General features: G+C 49.3%; 3 protein-coding genes across 7 annotated transcripts; 2 read left to right on the top strand and 1 right to left on the bottom strand.

The window, feature by feature from the left end:
• Positions 1 to 474: 474 nt before the first annotated feature.
• dnajb13 (DnaJ heat shock protein family (Hsp40) member B13) lies at positions 475 to 4,715 on the top strand. Its single transcript, XM_061803109.1, has 8 exons — positions 475 to 895; positions 956 to 1,059; positions 1,676 to 1,837; positions 1,930 to 2,078; positions 2,147 to 2,260; positions 2,361 to 2,474; positions 2,581 to 2,657; positions 4,185 to 4,715. The coding sequence occupies exons 1-8, from the start codon at positions 828 to 830 to the stop codon at positions 4,342 to 4,344; spliced, it is 948 nt and encodes a 315-aa protein (XP_061659093.1). The 5' UTR covers positions 475 to 827; the 3' UTR covers positions 4,345 to 4,715.
• A 371-nt stretch (positions 4,716 to 5,086) lies between these two features.
• Positions 5,087 to 8,782, bottom strand: LOC133491670 (dicarboxylate carrier SLC25A8-like). The gene is made up of 7 exons (XM_061803108.1): positions 8,583 to 8,782; positions 7,853 to 7,992; positions 7,078 to 7,285; positions 6,802 to 6,999; positions 6,616 to 6,717; positions 6,320 to 6,500; positions 5,087 to 5,192 (listed from the first exon to the last, which is right to left on the bottom strand). The coding sequence occupies exons 1-7, from the start codon at positions 8,671 to 8,673 to the stop codon at positions 5,087 to 5,089; spliced, it is 1,026 nt and encodes a 341-aa protein (XP_061659092.1). The 5' UTR covers positions 8,674 to 8,782.
• Positions 8,783 to 12,888: 4,106 nt separating this feature from the next.
• Positions 12,889 to 18,118, top strand: ppme1 (protein phosphatase methylesterase 1). 5 transcript variants are annotated; one of them, XM_061804027.1, is made up of 15 exons: positions 12,889 to 13,163; positions 13,570 to 13,675; positions 13,861 to 13,956; positions 14,129 to 14,219; positions 14,327 to 14,384; positions 14,952 to 15,003; positions 15,256 to 15,410; positions 15,516 to 15,606; positions 15,708 to 15,773; positions 15,839 to 15,974; positions 16,450 to 16,588; positions 16,682 to 16,726; positions 16,802 to 16,866; positions 16,943 to 17,010; positions 17,157 to 18,118. In XM_061804027.1, the coding sequence occupies exons 2-15, from the start codon at positions 13,638 to 13,640 to the stop codon at positions 17,158 to 17,160; spliced, it is 1,104 nt and encodes a 367-aa protein (XP_061660011.1). In that variant the 5' UTR covers positions 12,889 to 13,163; positions 13,570 to 13,637; the 3' UTR covers positions 17,161 to 18,118. The 5 variants fall into 5 exon arrangements, with proteins under 5 accessions (XP_061660011.1, XP_061660007.1, XP_061660009.1 ...); XM_061804023.1 differs by lacking the exon at positions 13,570 to 13,675 and having other exon boundaries at positions 12,890 to 13,163; XM_061804025.1 differs by lacking the exon at positions 13,570 to 13,675 and having other exon boundaries at positions 12,891 to 13,163; positions 16,459 to 16,588.
• The last annotated feature ends 2,041 nt before the right edge of the window (positions 18,119 to 20,159 follow it).

Here is a 20,159-nt window from a genome sequence, read left to right as displayed (position 1 = left end):
TGACCCTCTTAGTTAGATTCGATACTGAATACTTTTTTTTTTTTTTTTTAGATGTTTAATTTTTTTACTCGCTTGTTTTTTTTTTTATTTCAAAATTCAAAGTTTGTTTTTAACGTTAAGAACAGCGTGAAATTCTAAATTAGACATGGCAAAGATATACTTTAAAATGTTTTAGTTTTTTTGGTAATTTAGTTTACTGGTACCAAAAATAATAATCTTGGTGATGAATGTGTACGAGTTTCACTTTTCTTTCAACCTTTCAACGTCTATAATTTATATGCGTAAAATCTAATTTGTCAACTACCCTGCACATAGAGATGATTCGGCAATCTTCAAGTCAAATTAGCAACAACAATTTTGTTAATGCGTTGACTACTTTTCAAATCGTACCTCAGATCAATTTTCGTCAGGCTATATTCGGGTCAGCACTTTTTTTGAAGGTCCCCGGTCGCGGTCGGTTGCCCGCAGCAACCAGCGTAAACATGGCTTCCAAATCGAGGTCGGAGTTTTTTTTTTTTTAAATCACAAATAAGAGCGCTTGCTTGTTGCTTCTTCCCTCGCTAACTGACGCCCGCATATTTGATATTTCGCGTTTTCAAATCATCAAGGTAGCGTCGTCGCACGTCATCATCATTTCAATCCCTTTTTGTTGGACTCCAAAATCTTTTGTTTGTCACGAGGATTGCAGAGCGCGTCGTGGCGTGGAATGAAAAAGCGTTAATATCTGAGTACGATTTTTTTTTTTTTTTTTAGGTTCATTTATTGGTTGCATTTCAATTTAAAAAAAAAAAACAAACAAAACCAACTGGCAAGCATTCAACGTTGCAATGTGCAGCGAGTACTACGACAAGCTTGAAATCAACAGAAATGCGACAGACGCAGACATCAAAAAGGCGTAAGTTGAGCTGGCATCGACCAATCACGGCACGATGAATCCTAACCTGCCTTTTTGCAGGTATCGACGTCTGTCACTCAAGTTTCACCCGAGCAGCAACAAAGAACCCGAAAGTGCTGAGAAATTTTACCAACTGGGTGAAGCTTACGATGTGTTGAGTGACCGTAAGCAAAAATCCAACCATGTTACTTTTGCACATTCACACATTTTTTTTTTTTTTTTAATTCCGATTCTGAAATTGTGTTTGACGGTCGCGAATCAGAAGGCGGCACAGCCGGTAAAGCGTTGGCCTCAGAGTTCCGAGGACCCGGGTTCGATCCCGGCCCCGCCGGTGTGGAGTTTGCACCTTCTCCCCCGTATGCGTGGCTTTTCTCCGGGTCGGCTCTACGCTTTCCTCCCACATCCCAAAAACGTGCAATATTCATTGAACTCTATAAAGATGTGATTGTGAGTGCGCCTGTTTGTCTCGACGTGCCCTGCGATGGACTGGCGACCAGTTCAGGGTGTGCCTCGCCTCCGAATAGGATTCAGCGCGACCCTCGTGAGGTTAAGCGGCAAAGAAAATGGATGGATGGTTATATCAGAATATTTGAAATGGCTCACGTTGGGCTTTTTGTCTTCCTCTCTTTCGTGAGACTGTCCAGCGATTTCCATAAATTGGGATTACATAAATCTTAAACTGACAGTTTTTCCATATTGAGTGCCGGGATCGACTCCAGCGCGTGAGGATAGGCGGCTCCGGAAACGGACGTCGACGCGTCTTGTTTTGTGTCCCGGCAGCCCGAAAAAAGGCGACGTACGACAAGTTTGGAGTGGAGGGCCTGAAAGGGGGAATCCCTTACGAGTTCGGCAGCGGCGGCGCCTGGTCGTCCAAGTACGTCTACCACGGCAATCCGGACAAAACCTTCCGGCAGTTTTTCGGCAGCGACAACCCCTTCGCAGGTAGCGCGCAAACCTTCTTGTGCCGGTGACAAAATGGTTTCGATCGCGCACCGACTTTGGTCTTCCCGTCCGTCCGTCCCTTGTTTGTCAAGACTTCTACACCAACGACGTCCCCCTGCTGCTGGGCGGGCTGCTACCGGAGGAGGTCAAGACCCAAGACCCCCCCATCGAGAGGGATCTTCATTTGTCCCTGGATGACCTCTTCCACGGTTGCACTAAAAAAATCAAGATTTCGCGAAGGGTCGGCGCGCTGCTCTCCGTCTCGTTCTGAGCTCCGAACAAACGCTGACGTGGCGACGTCGCTCGCAGGTCATGAACGACGATGGCTACACTTCGGGTATTAAGGACAAGATTCTGTCCATCGATGTCAAGCCCGGATGGAGAGAAGGCACCAAGGTGATTTTCTCCAAAGAGGGAGATCAGGTAGGAGATTGTGCGGCGACCTTTCGCGCCCCTGAAAAAAAACAAAACAAATCGGCGACAAGCGAGGAAAGCGTCACGGTCTGGATTTTGTGACCCGCAGGGCCCGAACAAAATCCCCGCCGACATCGTGTTCATCGTGCGGCAGAAGATTCACCCGCAGTTCAAAAGGCAAAACAACGACTTGATCTACAAGGCCCAGATTTCACTGGCAATGGTTGAGAAAAAAAAAAAAAAAATATATATATATATATATATATATGCAAATGCATAATATGTGGAGGCGGGAAAACCAGCAGCAATTTCTTGTGTTTGCCCGACAGGCCTTGACGGGCTGTTCCGTCAACGTCGAAACGCTCGACGGCAGACTGCTCAACGTGCCCATCAATGACATCGTGCAGTAAGCGTCTCGACCGGATCTCGTTTCGGTGGACCTTTCCGACGCCGATCTTAAGCTCCGCCCCCAACGAGCTTTCAAAATGGCGATTCTCTGCGGCGTAGTCCCGATCGTTTTTGCCAAATGCGTCAGACTTGGCCGAGGGAGTCCGACGGAGAGGTCTCAACTATTGCACGCCAGGATAAGTACGCGGAAAGAGGGAAAGATTTTGGACGGGGCAAGACGCAATGTCAGAGTTACATGGAAACGTTGGCGATTGATCCCAAAACGTTTTGACGCCTCACAAACATCGTATTGAAATCCAACAGGATCAAATAGTGGAATCGCACTGTGCATGTCAAGCAGGGTGAGTGGTTTTTACTCGCAAAGTGCACCAGTAATATCGTGGTCGTCGTTAATAATTCAGTTGACTTGGCTCGTAACGGAACCCGGTACTCTGTCTCAAAAGTCCGACGTGATCCAAATGGGCACGTGGCGCGTTCACGTATCGCGAACCCGACTCTCGCAGCGTGAAAGTTGTTCTCCCGCACTGATCATAATTCGATCCAATTCCCCCTCACTTCCCGCGGAACATACAGCCTTGTGTTTGTTGATATTTAGTTTTCCATTTAGTCTTCCGTCGTAGTCACTTCCTCAACTGCGTTTTAGGCTTTGGGAAACGAATCAAGCGGCCAGGATATCGTTCATCAGAATTGCACCGTCCCCAAGCGCATCGGAGGACCATTTTCTTGGTGACTTTAACTTTTCCAGGCGCAGGCTACTGGCGAGCAGCGTTGCTTGTGGGAAAACATGGCGGCGAGAGGGGCGTGTCAAGACAATGCGGCCGTTTGATTGGCCGCTATCGTAGGAGTGATTGACAGGTCGGAAAGGTCCATCTGAGCCCACGACCGGAATATTCCGGTGTCTGAGCGGCAACTGGTGGATGCGCGGGTTACGTGTACCGTCTGGTGGAAGAACTTTTATTAATTGCCGGCACCGATAGACGAACGAAGAAATGACAAATTAAAAAAAAATCAAAAACAGAAAGAGGGCACTTCTGCGGTCCTGGGTTCAATACCGTCTAGCGGAACAACTTTTAATTGCCGGCACTGATGGATGAACGCAGAAATGACTTATAGTCGTGGTAAGATTAAAAAATAAAAAACATAAAGGTAAAGTGTTGGGCTCACACTTCCGAGGTCCTGGGTTCAATCCCAGCCCCGTCTGTGTGGGGCTTGTATGCTCTCCCCGTCCCTGCGTGGCTTTTCTCCGGGTGGGCACGTCCCAAAAACGTGCAACATTAATCGGACGTTCTAAATTGCCCCGTCGGTGTGATTGTGAGTGCGGCTGTTTGTCTCCACGTGCCCTGCGATTGGCTGGCGACCAGTTCAGGGCGTGCTGCCCGTCGACCGCTGGGATCGGCTCCGGCGCTCCCCGCGACCCTCGTGAGGATAAGCGGTGAAGCAAACGGATGGATGGACACCCCCCCTGTGGAGTAACTAGAAATGCGATGTGAGAGGGTCGTGTCCCTTTTTGTGTCCCAATTTGCAGCTTCACCTACCAAAAAGTGGTGACTGGCGAGGGGATGCCGCTCTCCCACAATCCTTTGCAGCGGGGGAACCTGATCCTGATTTTTGGCATCCAGTTTCCTGAGCGGCTCTCCCCGGACAGGAAGGAGCTCATCAAACAAGCTCTACTTTTTAAGAATTGATGACGTCTGGCCTGCCCTGCCGTCGCCGATACGAGCAAAGAGGAGAAAGCGCCGCGACCCGACGACGACGACGACGTTTATGTTTTGGTTTGATGTTTTCCGCGCTCCCTCCCTCACGCATTCCATTTATGACATTTGTCCCATATCTTTTGCCTTGACTTTGTTCCATAATTGTGGTTGCGTGGCCAGTGGTGTACAACTAAAAATATTAGACGCGCCTCTCGCAAGTGCCTGTGTACCTAATGTTTTGACCAGTGGGTGTAAATCCAATCGAGTTGATTGATTAACTGTCCGCTTTCACTTCAAGGGAGGGGAAAAAAAAAAAATCCCACAAGCTGTTTCGACAGACAATGGCAAAGCAAGTGACACATTTCAACAGCAGACATTTGCAAAAATCTTCACTTTACAATTGTTTTGTTGGAATTTGATAACATGTTTATAATTTATCGACCAGCAACAAACGATTGCAATTAAACGAGCTCTCGACTAGCAAGCAAACATTGTAAACTGTCCCAAAAGAAAATCCGTCCACCGTCAAGTCAAATTTCCCATTTTGCTCTTGTAAACATCTTCTGGTAGCCTCGCCCGCCCTCGACCGGATTCCCAAAGGCCGCCGTCGCCGCCCTTCCGGCAGGATTCGGAACGAAAGCGCCAGAAGTCCCGACTTCCTGCCCCCGATTCGTCTTGAGATGCGAGCGCGGGGGGGTCCAAAACTTTTCGGAAGTTCTCTTCGTGGCCTGCTTCAAAATGGCGACTCCCAGTATTGCGTCACGCCTCGCTTGATCTGCTCGTACGTGACGAACATGACGATGTTCCAGGAGCCCAATCGCAGGAATGAAGGCGTAAACCTGGTTGAGGAACGACAACGGAGACTCGTGTTTGTTACCGACGGCCTCTCGGTGGTCCTAACAAACGCTAGTCCCAATAAACATATCACTGGCCACCTGGGGGCAGTGTAAGACAGACTGCACTTGATCCTCTCGCGGCTTCTGGGTAAGGCAGTCGTCAGTCGTTCTGCGCAGAAGGTAAAGAGTCGAATTTCCTGTGGCTATTGTCGTGAGGTCAAGTGAAGAAACGGGTCCAAGCAGGTTGGAACAGCTGGCGGAAGGTGTCTGGTGTGTTATGCGACAGAAGAGTGTCTGCTAGGATGAAGGGCAAAGTTTACAAAACAGCGGTGAGGGCGGCCATGATGTACGGATTAGAGACGAGAGGTGGCACTGAAGAAACAACAGGAAGCTGAAATGAAGATGTTGAGGTTCTCGCTCGGAGTGAGCAGGTCGGATAGGGTTAGAAATGAGCTCATTAGAGGAACGGCCAAAGCTGGATGTTTTGGAGACAAGGTTAGAGAGAGCAGACTTCGATGGTTTGGACATGTTCAGAGGCGAGAGAGTGAGTATATTGGTAGAAGGATGCTGAGGATGGAGCTGCCGGGCAAAAGAGCGAGAGAGAGGAAGACCAAAGAGAAGGTTTACGGATGTGGTGAGGGAAGACGTGAGGGCGGTTGGGGTGTTGAGAGAGGAAGACGCAGGAGATAAGACCAAGATGGCAAAAGATGACGCGCTGTGGCGACCCCTAACGGGACAAGCCGAAAGGAAAAGAAGAAGATTGTCGTGAGGTCAGTCCACGTGTGTTTGAAGTCCTCTTAGTTTTGAGCGACGTGTCAATCGTCAGCCGGTGTGTTTACGGAGATTGTCGTCGTATGTCAAGCAACATTCGGGTTGCGGAGCCAGATCTGTGGTTGCTTTAAATACACCAAGCCAAAGAGTTTTAGTTAGTAGGAGGTTCGGCTGAGGCTAGGAATCTTTTTGAAGACGCTTTACCATTAGTATTAGTCAAAGTGTCTTTTGTTGCTAAGTGATTTTGCGCTCACAAGTGAAAGCAAGCAAGCAAGCAAGCAAACAAACTGAAGGAAAACTCCCGTTGTCCAGTCGCTCGTACGTCGTGGGTTCAGAGTAGCGAAGAGCTGAGTAGTTACCCCTTGTAGAAGGCCGCGGGCCCTTCCTTCTTCATCATGGCGACGGCGCAGGCGGCGGCGCCGCCGTACTGGCCGGCGCCCGAGTTCATGAAGCGCGTCTTGACCACGTCCACGGGCGACGCCACCACCGTGGTGCAGAAGCCCGCGCCGAAGCCGGCGGTGAAGTGACACGGCAGGTCGTCTGCGAGCCGGGAAAAGTTGGTCAAACTCGAGGGCTCCGCGGATGCCGCTCAGCGTGTCAAATGGAACCAGAAACGGGGGAAAAAAAATAGCGCGGAGCACTTTGATGATCTCACCTGTCATGAAGTCATACTTGAGGATGAGCTCCTTGATGACGTCGTAGGTCACCAGCTCCGCGCAGTTGACGATGGCGTTACGGGCGACGTTGGGCACGCACCCTGCAAGAGAGCAAAGCGGACGCCCGTTCCAACAGCCCCGGAAATGATGATTTGGAGTTTTTTGTTTTGTTTTTTTTGCAATACCTCTCCAAAGGCCTCGCACCCCCTCGTCTCGGGCGATGGTCTTGTAAGCGTCCAGAGTGCCGTTGTATCGCCTCCCGCCGTCGGACCGGCGCGCCTGCGCCTGGAAGCGCACCTTCACCACGTCGGTAGGTTGCGCGAAGGCCACGGCCATGGCCCCGGTGGTGCAGCCCGCCATCAGCCTGGCGGCCACGCCCGAACCTTGGCGACACGAGCTCGGGCGCTCATCATCGTCATCGGGGGCGCCTTTGTCAAACGGCCGCGATTCGGGGTACTCACTCTCGGCGCCTCGAGTGTAGAATTGCTTGGTGGAGTCGTAGAGACCGATTCGCACGGAGGCGAAGCTCATCTGCCTCTGCAGTCCCGCCACCAGCCCGTTGTAAAGACTGGCGGGGCCCTCGGTGCGCACCATCGTGCTGATGGTGCCGAACACCCCGCGGTATCGCCTGGCACCGGCGCCCTCGGCTTTCAGAACCTCGCCCTGAACCTGAAGAACGACGGCGCATTGCAGGGGATTCATTTTTGCGTGGCGGCGCGTGACTTAGCGCTTAGCGCGTTCGCCTCGCAATTCTGAGGGCCGGGTTTTGAATCTCAGTTTCCTGTCTGCAATTTGGACGTCACAAACGGAAAACTCTTTTCAAAACTTGCTTGCATTATTCAACTGTGGGGGGAAGAAAAAAGTAAAACAGAACAAAAGTGCGCACACCCTGGTACAATTTGGGATGTGGCTTTGTTCAGAATGAAATAATCACATTTAAATGAAGTCACTAACTAAAGCGTCTCTTATGAACCCGAAATTTAGTAGAATTCTCCCAAGGACTCAAATAAACGCCCCACAAAGTTGAGGACACCTGATTTTTAAATAGTGGTTAGCAAAAAAGGATTCCAGTAAAGAGGGTGAAGGGTCGGTGCTTGAGCACCACTCGGGGTCCATGTGTGCACATGCTCGCTGTACATTTATTTTTTTAGTTTAGAAATCGTTTGGAGAGCAACTGCGTGAAATTTGCCGCGGCACACCTGCTGACCTGATCACCTCGGGTCTACATCATCCCACCTGCAGTCGGACTTTGGCCGTGTCCAGCGGGAAAGTCGCCAGGTCGGCCACGCAGGCCGCCGCGCCAGCGCCAAAGAACTTGACCGTCGCCGAGGGCGCCGCCGCCGCCGCCGCCGCCTCCCTTGCTCTCATTTCGGCACCTAGCGAGGTGACAGGCGAGGAAAAGGTCGTGACCCGCGCACGGCAAAGAAGGACGACGCCTCAACTCGACCTCTAACCCCTGGGCAATCGTGTTACGCAACATTGCTGGACTCGAAGCTTATTTAGCCACCAAAGGGGAAGCCAAGTTTGTCAATACGCTATAATAATACAAATGAACGATAGCTACATTTGGGGAATCCAGCGAAAATACTCGTCATGTATTAGTTACGGTATGCTTAAGGAATAGCTTGAGCAACATCTTGTAATCTTCTGACTTGACTTTTGTAAAACTGCCACCTTTTCAGATGATTCTGATTGTAATACAGAAAAACATGAACAAATCAGGAAAGCATCTCACAGGTTATCGATCCACATTCAAAGGTCTCACGTGAAACTAATCAGAGGTGACTCTTTTGATCCGTTTCAGACCAAAGACCTATTTTCCATGTTCAGCTGAAAGCGCCCTGGATCCGTCTGAGAGCGCCTTCGGTCCGTATTCCGACCCGCGAGTAGCGGAACATCCGCGCGGGCACTCTACTTTCCTATTTGTACCGTCATCCGTCGGCTCCGAGAAAGTACTTTGCCTTACTCGATCGAGTTGGGCCGCAGCAGCAGAGGGACGGAACGATCGTGCAGGCGGCGATCCGCGCGTTCCGCTCGCGGCCGCCGAGCTGCTGCATTTATGGAGCCGACCCCGGCCCCCGCCCCACCCGTTTTGGGCCGGGCGGGGAGGCTGGCGTGACACCCGAGGCAGCTGTCACGCGAGCGTCATGTTTACCAGGGCGAGAACGGGACACGGCCAGGCGGGAACACTCGAGCGCTCGCGGCCCGCCAACACATTCCGATGATGCAAAACCCTCATCGTCGTCATCGTCACTTGTGCTCCTTCCACGGAGTTCATTTTTCAGCGGGTGTTCTCCAGTGGACCTGACGGAGGACGCAGTTCTTTGTGCGTCTATTGGCTCCCGCTTACAGCCAATCAGAGGGCCTCGCCGATGTCGTCGGGCGTTACGGGGGGGGCGCCTCAGTAGAACTTCGGATGTTGATGGAGGAGAAAATCCAAAGCACCGATTGAACTCCTCTAATTCAGTTCCGGGGCATATAGCTGAAAAAGTTATTCAGTTTTTATAATTGTTAACTACTATCTGCTCTTTTTTTCCCGTCAGAGGAGGGGGGCAGCAACCTGACGGCTCTGCTCAGTGGGAAGCCCGAGCGCAAAAACCAGTCGGCAGGAAAACCTGGACGCGCTCCACTCGATCGTCCCGCGGTTGGGCTGGGAATGGTCAAAGAAATTCCTCCATCCGTTCATCAATTCTCTCACCCAACCGGGTTGCTGTGGGTTGTTCAATTTCATTGAATCGGTCAGAAAATTCACAAATGATGCAAATAGTTCAGGCAGAATGATGAAATGCTCCTCCGCTGACGGCACAGGCAACAATTCCGCTCTCGTCATTCATGAAACGGAGGATTTGCAGGCAACGTTGCCATTTTTTGTTTTTTTTTTTTTTTAGTATCCTGCAGTGTACAGTGAAATTTCCGTGATTCGGAGGGAATTGGGATCCGATACCCCCGCGCCCCCCCACCCCATTAGACAAAGCTATGGCCTGATTATATGAAGCGCCTCCCCCCTCCTCAACATTGTTCCTAACCCCAAGGTGGCAAAAAAAAAAAAAAAAAATGGAAACAAGCTGTTTTTTTTTTTTTACATTCAAAATGGCTTTGGATGGTGTCACGGTGGTGAGAGTGTTGGCCTCGCAGTTCTTAGGACCAGGGTTCAAATCCCGCCCCCGTCTGTGTGGCTCTCCCCGTGCGTGTGTGGCTTTTCTCCAGGTGGGCACTCTGCTTTCCTCCCGCATCCCAAAAACATGAATTCATTGGAGACTCCGCATTGTTCCGGGGTGTGATTGCGACTGCAAACGGTTGTCTGTCTCTATGTGCCCTGCGATTGGCCGGCGACCGGTTCAGGGTGTGCCCCGATGACAGCTGGGATTGGCTCCGGCACTCCCGCGACCCTCGTGAGGATAAGTAGTAGGAATAGCTAATGCATGCATGCATGAATGGCTTTGGCCCATGCAGAAAAACAGCAATTAGGTGAGTTTTTCAACAAAGCTGGCTTCCCAAAAGAAACTGGGCAATATGAGGACGTTGATGGGATATTTATCGTGACATTTTTGCTCGTTTCTGCGCTCTCATTTTTTCCCACAGAAAAAGATGTGTCCCTTAGTTGGAAAACACGGTCGTCACAAAGTGTTCCTGAATGGAACTTTCGGTCACCACTAGCACTCCGATTATAATAGACAGTCTATAAGTCACCGTTATGTCGACTGTCGTTTCAATTTTGGATGGCCTCCCATATAAAGTGGCGAGGAAAGCGGGGACGAGCACTTTACCCCAGTTAAGTTATCTAATACACGTCTCGCCACTTCCCCGGAGTTCTAAAAGGACTTTCACACGGCACGGACAGCTGTAAACACCTCACTGCTGTTCTGGCTCCAACCGGATCGAGGTGACCTCACACACGCTGGTTGCAAAATGACAGCGAGCGGGCCCGCTGGCTTTCCGTGCTCCGGGGGCGCACGAGTTCAACCAACGCAGCTTTATTAATAAAGTCAGACGGGGCTCGATATCAATGTCTCTGCAGCACGCAAGTCGGCTTCATTCGCCACCTGCTGGTTCTGTTTCAAGTCCAATGAATTCATTGTGTCGGGGACGGACCCGGAATGCACGACTCACGGCACCGGGTACAGTTCGTGGCGCGTACTTAAGCAATCCAAGGTCGCGATACGCAGGCAGGCGCTCCGAACGGGCAACAGTGTCAGAACGAGCCCGCCGGGTTCGGTACACAAAGGATCAAAGACACAAACGTGGACCCGCGTGTACGGCGACGTGGCCGAGGACCGGACCGTATATCGACGGTAAATAATAAAAAAGGAGGAAGGACATGCGCAGCAATATCTGTTTTCACCTCTAATTGAGCACTTTCATGAAAAACGGAAAAAGATGGCAGATTTGGACATTTGACCATGCAGTAATTCACTTGGATTGAAGGATTCATAACTATTAGTTTCTACCTTTAGTAGTCCAGGGAAGGCAATTGAAGATAAGTTGTCATTCGCTGCAGATTGTTTCATTTGTTATTTGTTTTGTTTTTAGTGTTTTATCGACTCAATTTTGGATTTCTAGTCTGTACTTCGGCCTCGGCGTCAAATCTCTTGTTTGTGTTACTTCACAGTATTTGCACTAAACAAATCATAAATATGACTACAAGACTGTAGAGGCCCAGGTGGACGCACCTCTTACGTCATGTTTTTGTGTCCCCCCCCACTAGTTTACAGTACACGTTCCCTGCACATCTGATGAGAGGAAGTCATATGATATACGATGGAATATGAGGCCTCGAAAGGCACAAAGACATGTAAGACGTCCCCTTTGTGCCATGTGGTCATGTTGCGTGACTGCCAGCACAATGACTGGGCGTCAACAGACTGTACCTGCTGTGCCCGACCTAAAGAAAATGTTACACGTTTTCATTTTGTGCAACCGGAGTACTTGTTGGAATTAATAACATTCAAATGACTTTTCTGTTTTGAAATTTTTGGCACAGTACATTTATTGTAATGTTGGCTGTTGGGCAGGGTGGCAATTTTTTTGCCTTATTGAGATTAAAAGTCTCTCCTAACAAGCCACAATCAAGGAAGTAGCACAGAGACTTCTTTTTCGTTTAGCGAGGGTGGACGACTTCAAATACTTGGGGTCAACAATACAGAGCAATGGAGAGTGTGGTCAGGAAGTGAAGAAACGGGTCCAAGCAGGTTGGAACAGCTGGCGGAAGGTGTCTGGTGTGTTATGTGACAGAAGAGTCTCTGCTAGGATGAAGGGCAAAGTTTACAAAACAGCGGTGAGGGCGGCCACGATGGACGGATTAGAGACGAGAGGTGGCACTGAAGAAACAACAGGAAGCAGAAATGAAGATGTTGAGGTTCTCGCTCGGAGTGAGCAGGTCGGATAGGGTTAGAAATGAGCTCATTAGAGGAACGGCCAAAGCTGGATGTTTTGGAGACAAGGTTCGAGAGAGCAGACTTCGATGGTTTGGACATGTTCAGAGGCGAGAGAGTGAGTATATTGGTAGAAGGATGCTGAGGATGGAGCTGCCAGGCAAAAGAGCGAGAGAGAGGAAGACCAAAGAGAAGGTTTACGGATGTGGTGAGGGAAGACGTGAGGGCGGTTGGGGTGTTAAGAGAGGAAGACGCAGGAGATAGGCTAAGATGGCAAAAGATGACACGCTGTGGCGACCCCTAACGGGACAAGCCGAAAGGAAAAGAAGAAGAAGATATGATAACTTTACTAATTTAGAATTTCGCCCCATTTGCTGCCCGCGAGAGGGTACGTGGTTTTTCTTAGTAGATCGTCCCAAAAACCAGAATCAGAATCCGATTAAAAGACTTCAATATTTTTATATACTGGAGGACATAATGCGTGAAAATCGTGATGTCCCAAAATGGGACGCTGCCCACGAATGGGTTAAGGTGGTACTTGCGGGGCTGCAGTTGTTTGTTTTTGTTTTTTGTTTTTATGGCGATACTTGGTGTAAAATGTTGGCGAACCGCAGGGTTAGAAGAACACAGAAGTAAGTTTCTTTTGGCTTGTCCTGTTCAGGGTCACCGCACGGGATGCCCTTCCTGATGCGACCCCTCTTGGGATGCAGAGGCCCCAGTGAGATACGAACTCACAACCCCTGGTTTACCAAACCAATGCTGTAATCGTTGAGCCATGGGGCCGCAGGATTAGAAAAATAGACGACCTTTTTTTTGTTGTTTTTGTTTTTTTTTTTTTGCTTGTCGTTGCCACTCCTAGACACTTGGTGGCAGCAACATGTCGGAAGCAACGCAGAAAGACGAAGAAGACAATTAGCCTGTTTGCCGCTAACCATTAGCTTGTGGCGCTTCCAGTGCAGCAGCAGCAGCAACAACAACATCGACGAGCGGCTGTCGGCTGCGTCATGCCAGCCTAGCCTCGGTGCGGCTCTCCAAGCAAACTTCCATCCAGCGCGCGAGCCTCCATGTCCCATTAAAGCTTTCGGCAGCATGGAGAAACAGTTGCATTTAAACCTGTTAGCTTCCAGACCGCCCATGCCGGCTGGCTTGCAGTCCGGCTCCAAAATGAAGATGGGGTGAGTCAATCAGTTAGCATACTGTCAACTCTTATTTTGGCGTTTTAACATTCGATTCGCCTCTCTTATGTCACTTGGTTTGGGGTTGCGTGGTGACAGCGCAACAACTGGCGAGAAACGATACAAATTGTCTCGCAGCCGAGAGCTTCAAATGGACCTTTTCGAAGATGATACGACATCTTAGCTAGATAGAAGCAGTTCCTTTGCACTTGGCTGAGAAATGATGACAGCCAGGACGTGACGAACGCGGGCTTTGATCGGTGAGGATCTTTGGACTAAGTCTGAGCTAGCGGAACCGCCAGTATTGCGCTGTCCCAACTGGAGGCAGTTCACACTTGCACGGTGTCGGTGTCGGTGTCGGTGTCGTTGCAAGTCAAAGTTTGCCGGATCACGTCTGCATCAATAGGCCGTCGTGAAGGCGATCTGATCTTCCCCATACAGAAGCTTTCAAACGTATAAACAACCTTTTGTTACATGGACCGATGGACATCAAGGCTTTTCAAGATTAGATGGTAATCTTATTGCTCATATTCGTTGATTTACTCAATTAAAAAAAGAGCTCCAAAAGAAATCTCCTCTCTAAATAAATCTGATTTTCATTTATTTGTACGAGTCTTTTGCAATTCCTATTGGGATCGTCTGTGTGGAAAGTGGAGGGAGGTCCGAACTCTGCTTTGTTTTGCCTTTTTGAACGCAGGCCAGGACGAAGGAGAGATTTCACCCCGTTGTCCTGGAGTCAGTACTTTGAAACCATGGAAGATGTTGAAGTGGGGAATGAAAACGGCAAAGACATATCTTTGACGACATGCAATATGTAACCCTACCGTACCTTGAAAGTATTCTGTCGCGGCCAGCTCACGCTTGAACAACGCAATGTTTATTTACGTGACTGACGTGTGCAATTGTTCGACGGAGTTGTTTTGGGGCGAGATCCTGTGCTGCGTTTCCTTGACCGCGCAGAACATTTTCAGAGTTTACTGCAGCGGAAGTCACGGTCCCGTGCTGCTCCTGCTCCACGGAGGAGGACACTCTGCTCTCTCCTGGGCTGTCTTCACCGTGAGCGTCGTCACTTTTACTCTGATTGTGTCCTTACGTGGCGAGCTAACCGTTTACAATCGTGGCTCTTTTGAGTGTACTTTGAGCTGTTGCGACGTGTTTTACAGGCCGTCATTTACAGCAGGATTAACTGCAGGGTGGTAGCAGTGGACCTTCGAGCACATGGTATGATACGACTCAAACCGCTATCTAAAAAGAAAATATAAACCGCTGGGATCGGCTTCAGCCCCCGTACACGGAAGCGCGTCAAGATGCAGTCTGCGATTGCAGTTGTCAGATTATGAGAACTTCCGTTTATTAAGGAGGTGCGTTGCAGGTTGTGCAATAAATATAGAGATGCAGATACACATGATGTATACGAAGCCATTTTTGAAAGAATTCCTTTGCTTTCTGTTCTCGTGCTCTCACTGAGGCGAGGCTGCTTAAAGCTGTTTGTCACTCCCGGTGGACATTTTCAAGACAACCGACACATAAAGCGAAAGATAATTCAGCGTTGTATACTTAACGTAACGACCGAATGTTCAACCAACCTGTATAATTGCTTCCTTACGTCTCATGTAAAATGCCACAGAGTGGCTAAAGGAAACAAGCGTCAATGTTCTTTAAGCATCCAAACGCACCCTCACGCTTTCCCCCGTTTTGTGGGATAAAATAAATAAAATCACTTTAAAATGCGCTCGTGCGGTGTAGCGACGGAAGACTTTTGCTCACGCGCGTCTTTGTCTGCTGCAGGCGACTCCAAAGTGAAAAATTCCGAAGATCTTTCTGCAGACACGATGGCCAAGTAAGTCGCTGCGTTTATTTGTTGCCTTGTCTTTCATTTTTCTACGTCCTTTCTCTAACGTATCATTTTTGTAATTTGGTTGTACGGTGCAAAAAGTCTTTTTATTCTTTTTCGAGACCTCAGGGGAAAAGAAATAGTGTTTGACCAGGGGTGTGTAGATTTCTGCATGCACTGCGTTCTGCAACCTTGTACGATAACTTAGCGTGACGTGTCACTGATGGTGGATTTCTGGCTTGTGTTCTTTTCTCAAAGAGATATTGGCAAAGTGGTGGAGGCGCTTTATGGAGACGACCCACCGCCAATCATGATTATCGGGCACAGCATGGGCGGGGCCATAGCGGTCCACACCGCCGCCGCCAATCACATCCCTTCGCTGCTCGGCCTCTGCGTCATCGACGTTGTCGAGGGTTAGGCTCTTTTTTTTTGGGGGGGGGGGGGGGGGGGGGGGAATCGACGACGAGGGCGTTTCGGTCCTCGGACGGGGAGTTTTTGAACCCGCATCTTTTGGTCAGGTACGGCGATGGATGCTCTGAACAGCATGCAGAATTTCCTGAGGAGTCGGCCCAAATTGTTTAAATCGCTGGAAAATGCCATCGAGTGGAGGTGCGTCTCAACTTACGTCTTGTCAGCTTGGTCCTCATCAGAATCGTTCTGAATCCGCACACCCCTTTTTAAAACAAATGTTTACTACCTTTCTGTCCTAGCGTGAAGAGCGGCCAGATCCGAAACATCGAGTCGGCGCGAGTGTCGATGGGAGGCCAAGTGCATAAGTATGTGACGACGTGTGGCGCGTCTTCGGCGCTAATAATGAAATGCACTGCTCTGACATTGACAGATGCGAGGAGTCCAGCAAGACCCCAGTGGTCGCCACAAGCATCGGTGAAGGTATAATAGAAGAAGAAGAAGAAGAGGAGGATGAAGCGGGGGAAGAAGAGTCCAACAAGAAAAGAATGAAGGAAGATGACCAGGAGGTTGTGTTACACCTGCAATCTGTACACACGTGATGGGACCAATAATGTTCTGCCGCAAGCGTTGGCATCGTAATTCCTCGCGCTGGCCGTCCTGCCGATGTAGTAGTCAGCAAAAATCCCCTCGGAGGAAACTGGAATTCATTGCAGCGAAAATCAAGCTCAACGTTGCGCTTTACTCGCATTTGCTCCCGTCGATGGCGTCGCGAGTGCGTGCACCCAGCTATTGGTCGGCCCAAGGTCGCCATTTGTGAATTTTACTTGATAAAACTTTGACTGTGGCTCGTGTTGCCATTTGGTGACTTAGCAAATGTTTGAGTTCGGCTTACTTTTTTCAATTTAGTTTTGTCTGCAGTTGACCGTTGGCTGCCGCGTTGAAATCTGTGCAGGGAGTAGCTGACCTATATTTAAAAAAAAAAAAAAAAAAAGGCAACAACAAGTTGTCCAACGGTTGCTTATTTTAAAATGTGTGACTGAGTGGTTGCAGCCCAAGAAAGACGGCATCTTCACGTGGCGCGTGGATTTGGCCAAGACGGAAAAGTACTGGGAGGGCTGGTTCAAAGGCCTGTCTGCACTTTTCCTCACGTGCTCCGTGCCAAAACTGCTCCTGCTCGCAGGTTCGTTCGTCCCACCCTCCCTCGCTCCCTCCCTTTTCTCGTCGTCGTCGCCTTTTGTGTTTTGGGATTCAAACGGCGACCTCGTTTGTGCAGGGGTGGACAGGCTCGACAAAGATCTGACCATCGGACAGATGCAAGGTAAAGCGGTCCGGTTGACATTTTGCGCGCGCGGAGAAAAATCCCCCAAGTTTTTTCTGGCTTTTGCGTCCCCAGGGAAGTTCCAGATGCAGGTCCTCCCGCAGTGCGGTCACGCCGTCCACGAGGACGCACCCGAAAAAGTCCGTCCCGCTCGCCCGACAGCTCTGACCTTCCGGCCGGCGTTGTCATTCACCGGACTGTTTGAATTGTTTCCAGGTCGCCGACGCGCTCGCCACGTTCATGGTCCGCCACAAGTTCACCGACTTTAAAGAAGGATTTCTCTGGTAAGCGCCTCGTCCTCCCAAACGCGTTTGCCGTCGTGGACTTGACAAAAAAAAAGAAGTGGAAGAATCTTGATTTTGCAACAAAATGCATGAAAGGGAGAGCTGCTCCCACAGCGATTCATGTCACGTTTGTTCTCTTTCTTCAGGTAATTTCGTATGTTGCCGTAGCAGAACATTTGGAAGAATCATCAACATTGTTCGACGGCAGACTACAGAGAATATATATATATAAAAAACAAAACATTTGTTCATGTAGATACTCTGCCTTTCAGCTTTGCCTTATTTTGTCGTAAAACAAGAATTTGTTTGTCGGGGGCATTCTCTCTCTCTCTCTCTCTCTCTCTCTTTTTTTTTTTTTTTTCTGGTTATAAAATGTGTTGATATTGGCAAATAACGATTGAAAAGATGTCACGCGTGCGTTTTGAATGTGTACAATTTAGCAATGATGTCACGTAGCAAGTTTAATACAGCTGATTGAAAACAAGGGCGTCGAAGAGTCTCCGTTGTAGTCAACGAACTTTTGCACGCTTCCGAAAAGTTCAGATTTGATACCCGCGCAATCTGCTGGCCCATGAACGACGTTGCTTTTTTTTTTTTTTTTTTTTTTAAGTTTTCAATCAAAAATTCTTCCCGCAGTTGCACTCAAAATTATTTCAACCCCTTTGCAAATCAAGTTTGTACGGAGCCCCTAAAGGGACATTGAAACACAAAACAAAACTTGTTTCTCATTGTAATGAGTAAGTTTTCTCATTACTCACTAATGAGTAAGTTTCTCATTACAATGAGAAAAACAAGTTAAGTTTTGTTTTTGTTTTTTTTTTCCCCAATGTCCCTTTAGGTGCTCTGTAAGTTTGCAGTCAAGCACCAACAATTGTTACGTATAACACGTATCACGTTGAAAGGTTTTATGAATGGAAATTAATCCAAATGAGTGCTGCTGTATAGAGAAAACGTACTTTTCATTTGTGTGTATTGCCGCGTGAGCTGTAAGCCGAGAAAAATGGAGCGCATTCATTTCATATCAAAAGTAGCACACGGGTATCGGATGGACACAAACTCCCGAGCACTTTTCTTTTCTGTATTTGGTGAAATAAAATGAGCAATGAAATTGCTTGCGTCATTTTGCAGGTTGGAAATGTTGATGTGGGCACATACGCCGCACGAGATACGTGCATACCCCCCGATCAATTGCACTTTGGTTTTTGTAATGATTATTTTTCACGGTTCCAGTCAGCCCGCTGATTGCAACGCAGGCCGCGGTGAACACCAAGGGAGGCGCAACCAAGTGCGTTTTGCCCTAACCTCCATCTGTGACTTCGCGGGGGCCTGCGTGTGTGCCGTGGTATTGTACTTCATAAAAAAAAACATACTGTGTGCTTGTTTTTTCAGTAAAAAGAAGAAAAGGAAAAAAACCAACCCCACTGGAGATAATGAGCACGATAGCATATTGGCCACAAGAACGGAAGCTGCGACAACCGCTAAGGGGATAACAAGTACATATTTACTTCATGTACTATGCGTAGCGGCCAGGCGCCCTGATGGCGTTGGGAGTCGTACTATTGGCCGTCGCGTCTGAGGTGGAACTCGGTGGCAAAAGTCAGCCAACTGTGAAGATGAACCGGCCAATTTTTCAGTTAGAGCGGAAGACGAAAGGCCCGACTTGAACTTGAAGTTGGTCCGCGTTCTGCATCGCAGGATGCCGCCGACGTGAGTCACGCGTTGGTTTGTTCCTTTTGTCGTGACATTGAAGGGGCAGCATTGTTTTGGAAAAAAAAAAAAAAAAAAAATCATATTCGAGGTGAAGCATCATAAAATACAACAGCAGAAAAATTGCATTTGTTGCCAAGAAGTAAACCAGTTTTTGTTTGTTCAACGTGTCTGTCGTCCCCCCTCGCCCCCTCTTCAGTCTTGTCTTGTACCTGAAAATTACCCAGTGGGGCAGCTCCTAAAGCGTCGGCCTCACAGTTCTGAGGACCCGGATGGGCTCTCCGGTTTCCTCCCACATCCCAAAAACATGCAACATTTCACCGTACGCTCTAAATTGCCCCGTCGGTGTGATGGCGAGTGCGGCTGTTTGTCTCGACGTCCCCTGCGATTGGCCGGCGACCAGTTCAGGGTCCTCCTGCCTGTTGACAGCTTGGATAAGCTCCAGCACTCCCCGCAACCCTCGTGAGGATTAGCGGCAAAGAAAATGGATGCATGTCCTCACTGTTAAATGTTTGAACGTGACGCCCCATCAAGTCTTAAAAAGTGCCCCCCACGCACCCTCTTTCGACGGACGAGTACCTGGATTTCTGAGCGGCGACAATTGGAATGAAAAGACTCGTCGGAGGCTTCTCGACGGTGCCCCAAGTCTGGAGCTCGCTCAAGACCCGCGACAAAGAGCACTCGGAGGCCTGAAAAGCATTCCAGTCAGGCAGAAGTTCCTGGTGGGGGGGGGGGGGGCGCACCCAGCTCAAGCTTGTTGCCATGAGCGCGAAGGCTGCCGAAATGTACGACGACATTTGAGTTTGACGTAACGCTCTCGCTCCTTGTTGGTGAGCCAAGAATTCCGCGGCTCTTGCTTGGTTGACGAACAAGGCCGAAAGGGGCAACATCTGAGTCCTGAACTCGCCAGCTGCGACACGTTTGCGCTTTTAAACTTGATAACTTTTCACTTTGAAATGGAGCCAGCGCTCATTCTTGCATTCCTTCCGGCGGCAAAAGTTCTTCGCTTCTTATTTGCATCTTGCCAGAAATGTCCGATTGCATAACGAGCCGGCGATGACGAACGGCGCGCCGCAATTCCGACTCGAGGGGGCTCTCCCAAATGGGTCTCCGTGGGCCGACCCGGTTGGCAGGATGGATGGATTGGGGGGGGGCCTGCCTGTCTGACTGACTGCACCCCAACCCCCACGCCATCTCTGCCATACCTGTCTCTCATCATTTCTCAGACAAAACAGAAATATGAAGAGAAAAAGGGATGAAAGGCACGAGGGACAGAAATGAATGAATGCAACTTTTGGCTTTGGAGGGTTTGAATTGCTCCTGTGCTTCTCTTGCAACGAGCCTCGACGGGAGTGAAAAATGGGAGCACGTGGAAAAGTGAGATCGTCGCCGTGGCGTGAAAAATAGCTCCTGTGTCCCCCCCCCCCCCCAAAAAAAAAAAA

The sequence above is a fragment of the Syngnathoides biaculeatus genome, chromosome 18 (assembly GCF_019802595.1).
Source record: "Syngnathoides biaculeatus isolate LvHL_M chromosome 18, ASM1980259v1, whole genome shotgun sequence".
Lineage (NCBI taxonomy): Eukaryota > Metazoa > Chordata > Actinopteri > Syngnathiformes > Syngnathidae > Syngnathoides > Syngnathoides biaculeatus.
This window is presented reverse-complemented; position numbering and strand designations above follow the sequence as displayed.

Coding starts and splice junctions, on each gene's coding strand:
- LOC133491670 (XM_061803108.1), bottom strand. CDS start 8,673: ATGCAGCAGCTCGGCGGCCGCGAGCGGAACGCGCGGATCGCCGCCTGC. Junction 7,993..8,582: donor CTGCGGCCCAACTCGATCGA/GTAAGGCAAAGT, acceptor TCACCTCGCTAG/GTGCCGAAATGAGAGCAAGG. Junction 7,000..7,077: donor CTACACTCGAGGCGCCGAGA/GTGAGTACCCCG, acceptor CGTGTCGCCAAG/GTTCGGGCGTGGCCGCCAGG.
- ppme1 (XM_061804023.1), top strand. CDS start 13,078: ATGGAGAAACAGTTGCATTTAAACCTGTTAGCTTCCAGACCGCCCATG. Junction 14,385..14,951: donor AGTGGACCTTCGAGCACATG/GTATGATACGAC, acceptor TGTCTGCTGCAG/GCGACTCCAAAGTGAAAAAT. Junction 15,975..16,449: donor TGAAGGAAGATGACCAGGAG/GTTGTGTTACAC, acceptor TGTGTGACTGAG/TGGTTGCAGCCCAAGAAAGA.
- dnajb13 (XM_061803109.1), top strand. CDS start 828: ATGTGCAGCGAGTACTACGACAAGCTTGAAATCAACAGAAATGCGACA. Junction 896..955: donor GACGCAGACATCAAAAAGGC/GTAAGTTGAGCT, acceptor GCCTTTTTGCAG/GTATCGACGTCTGTCACTCA. Junction 2,475..2,580: donor CCCAGATTTCACTGGCAATG/GTTGAGAAAAAA, acceptor TTTGCCCGACAG/GCCTTGACGGGCTGTTCCGT.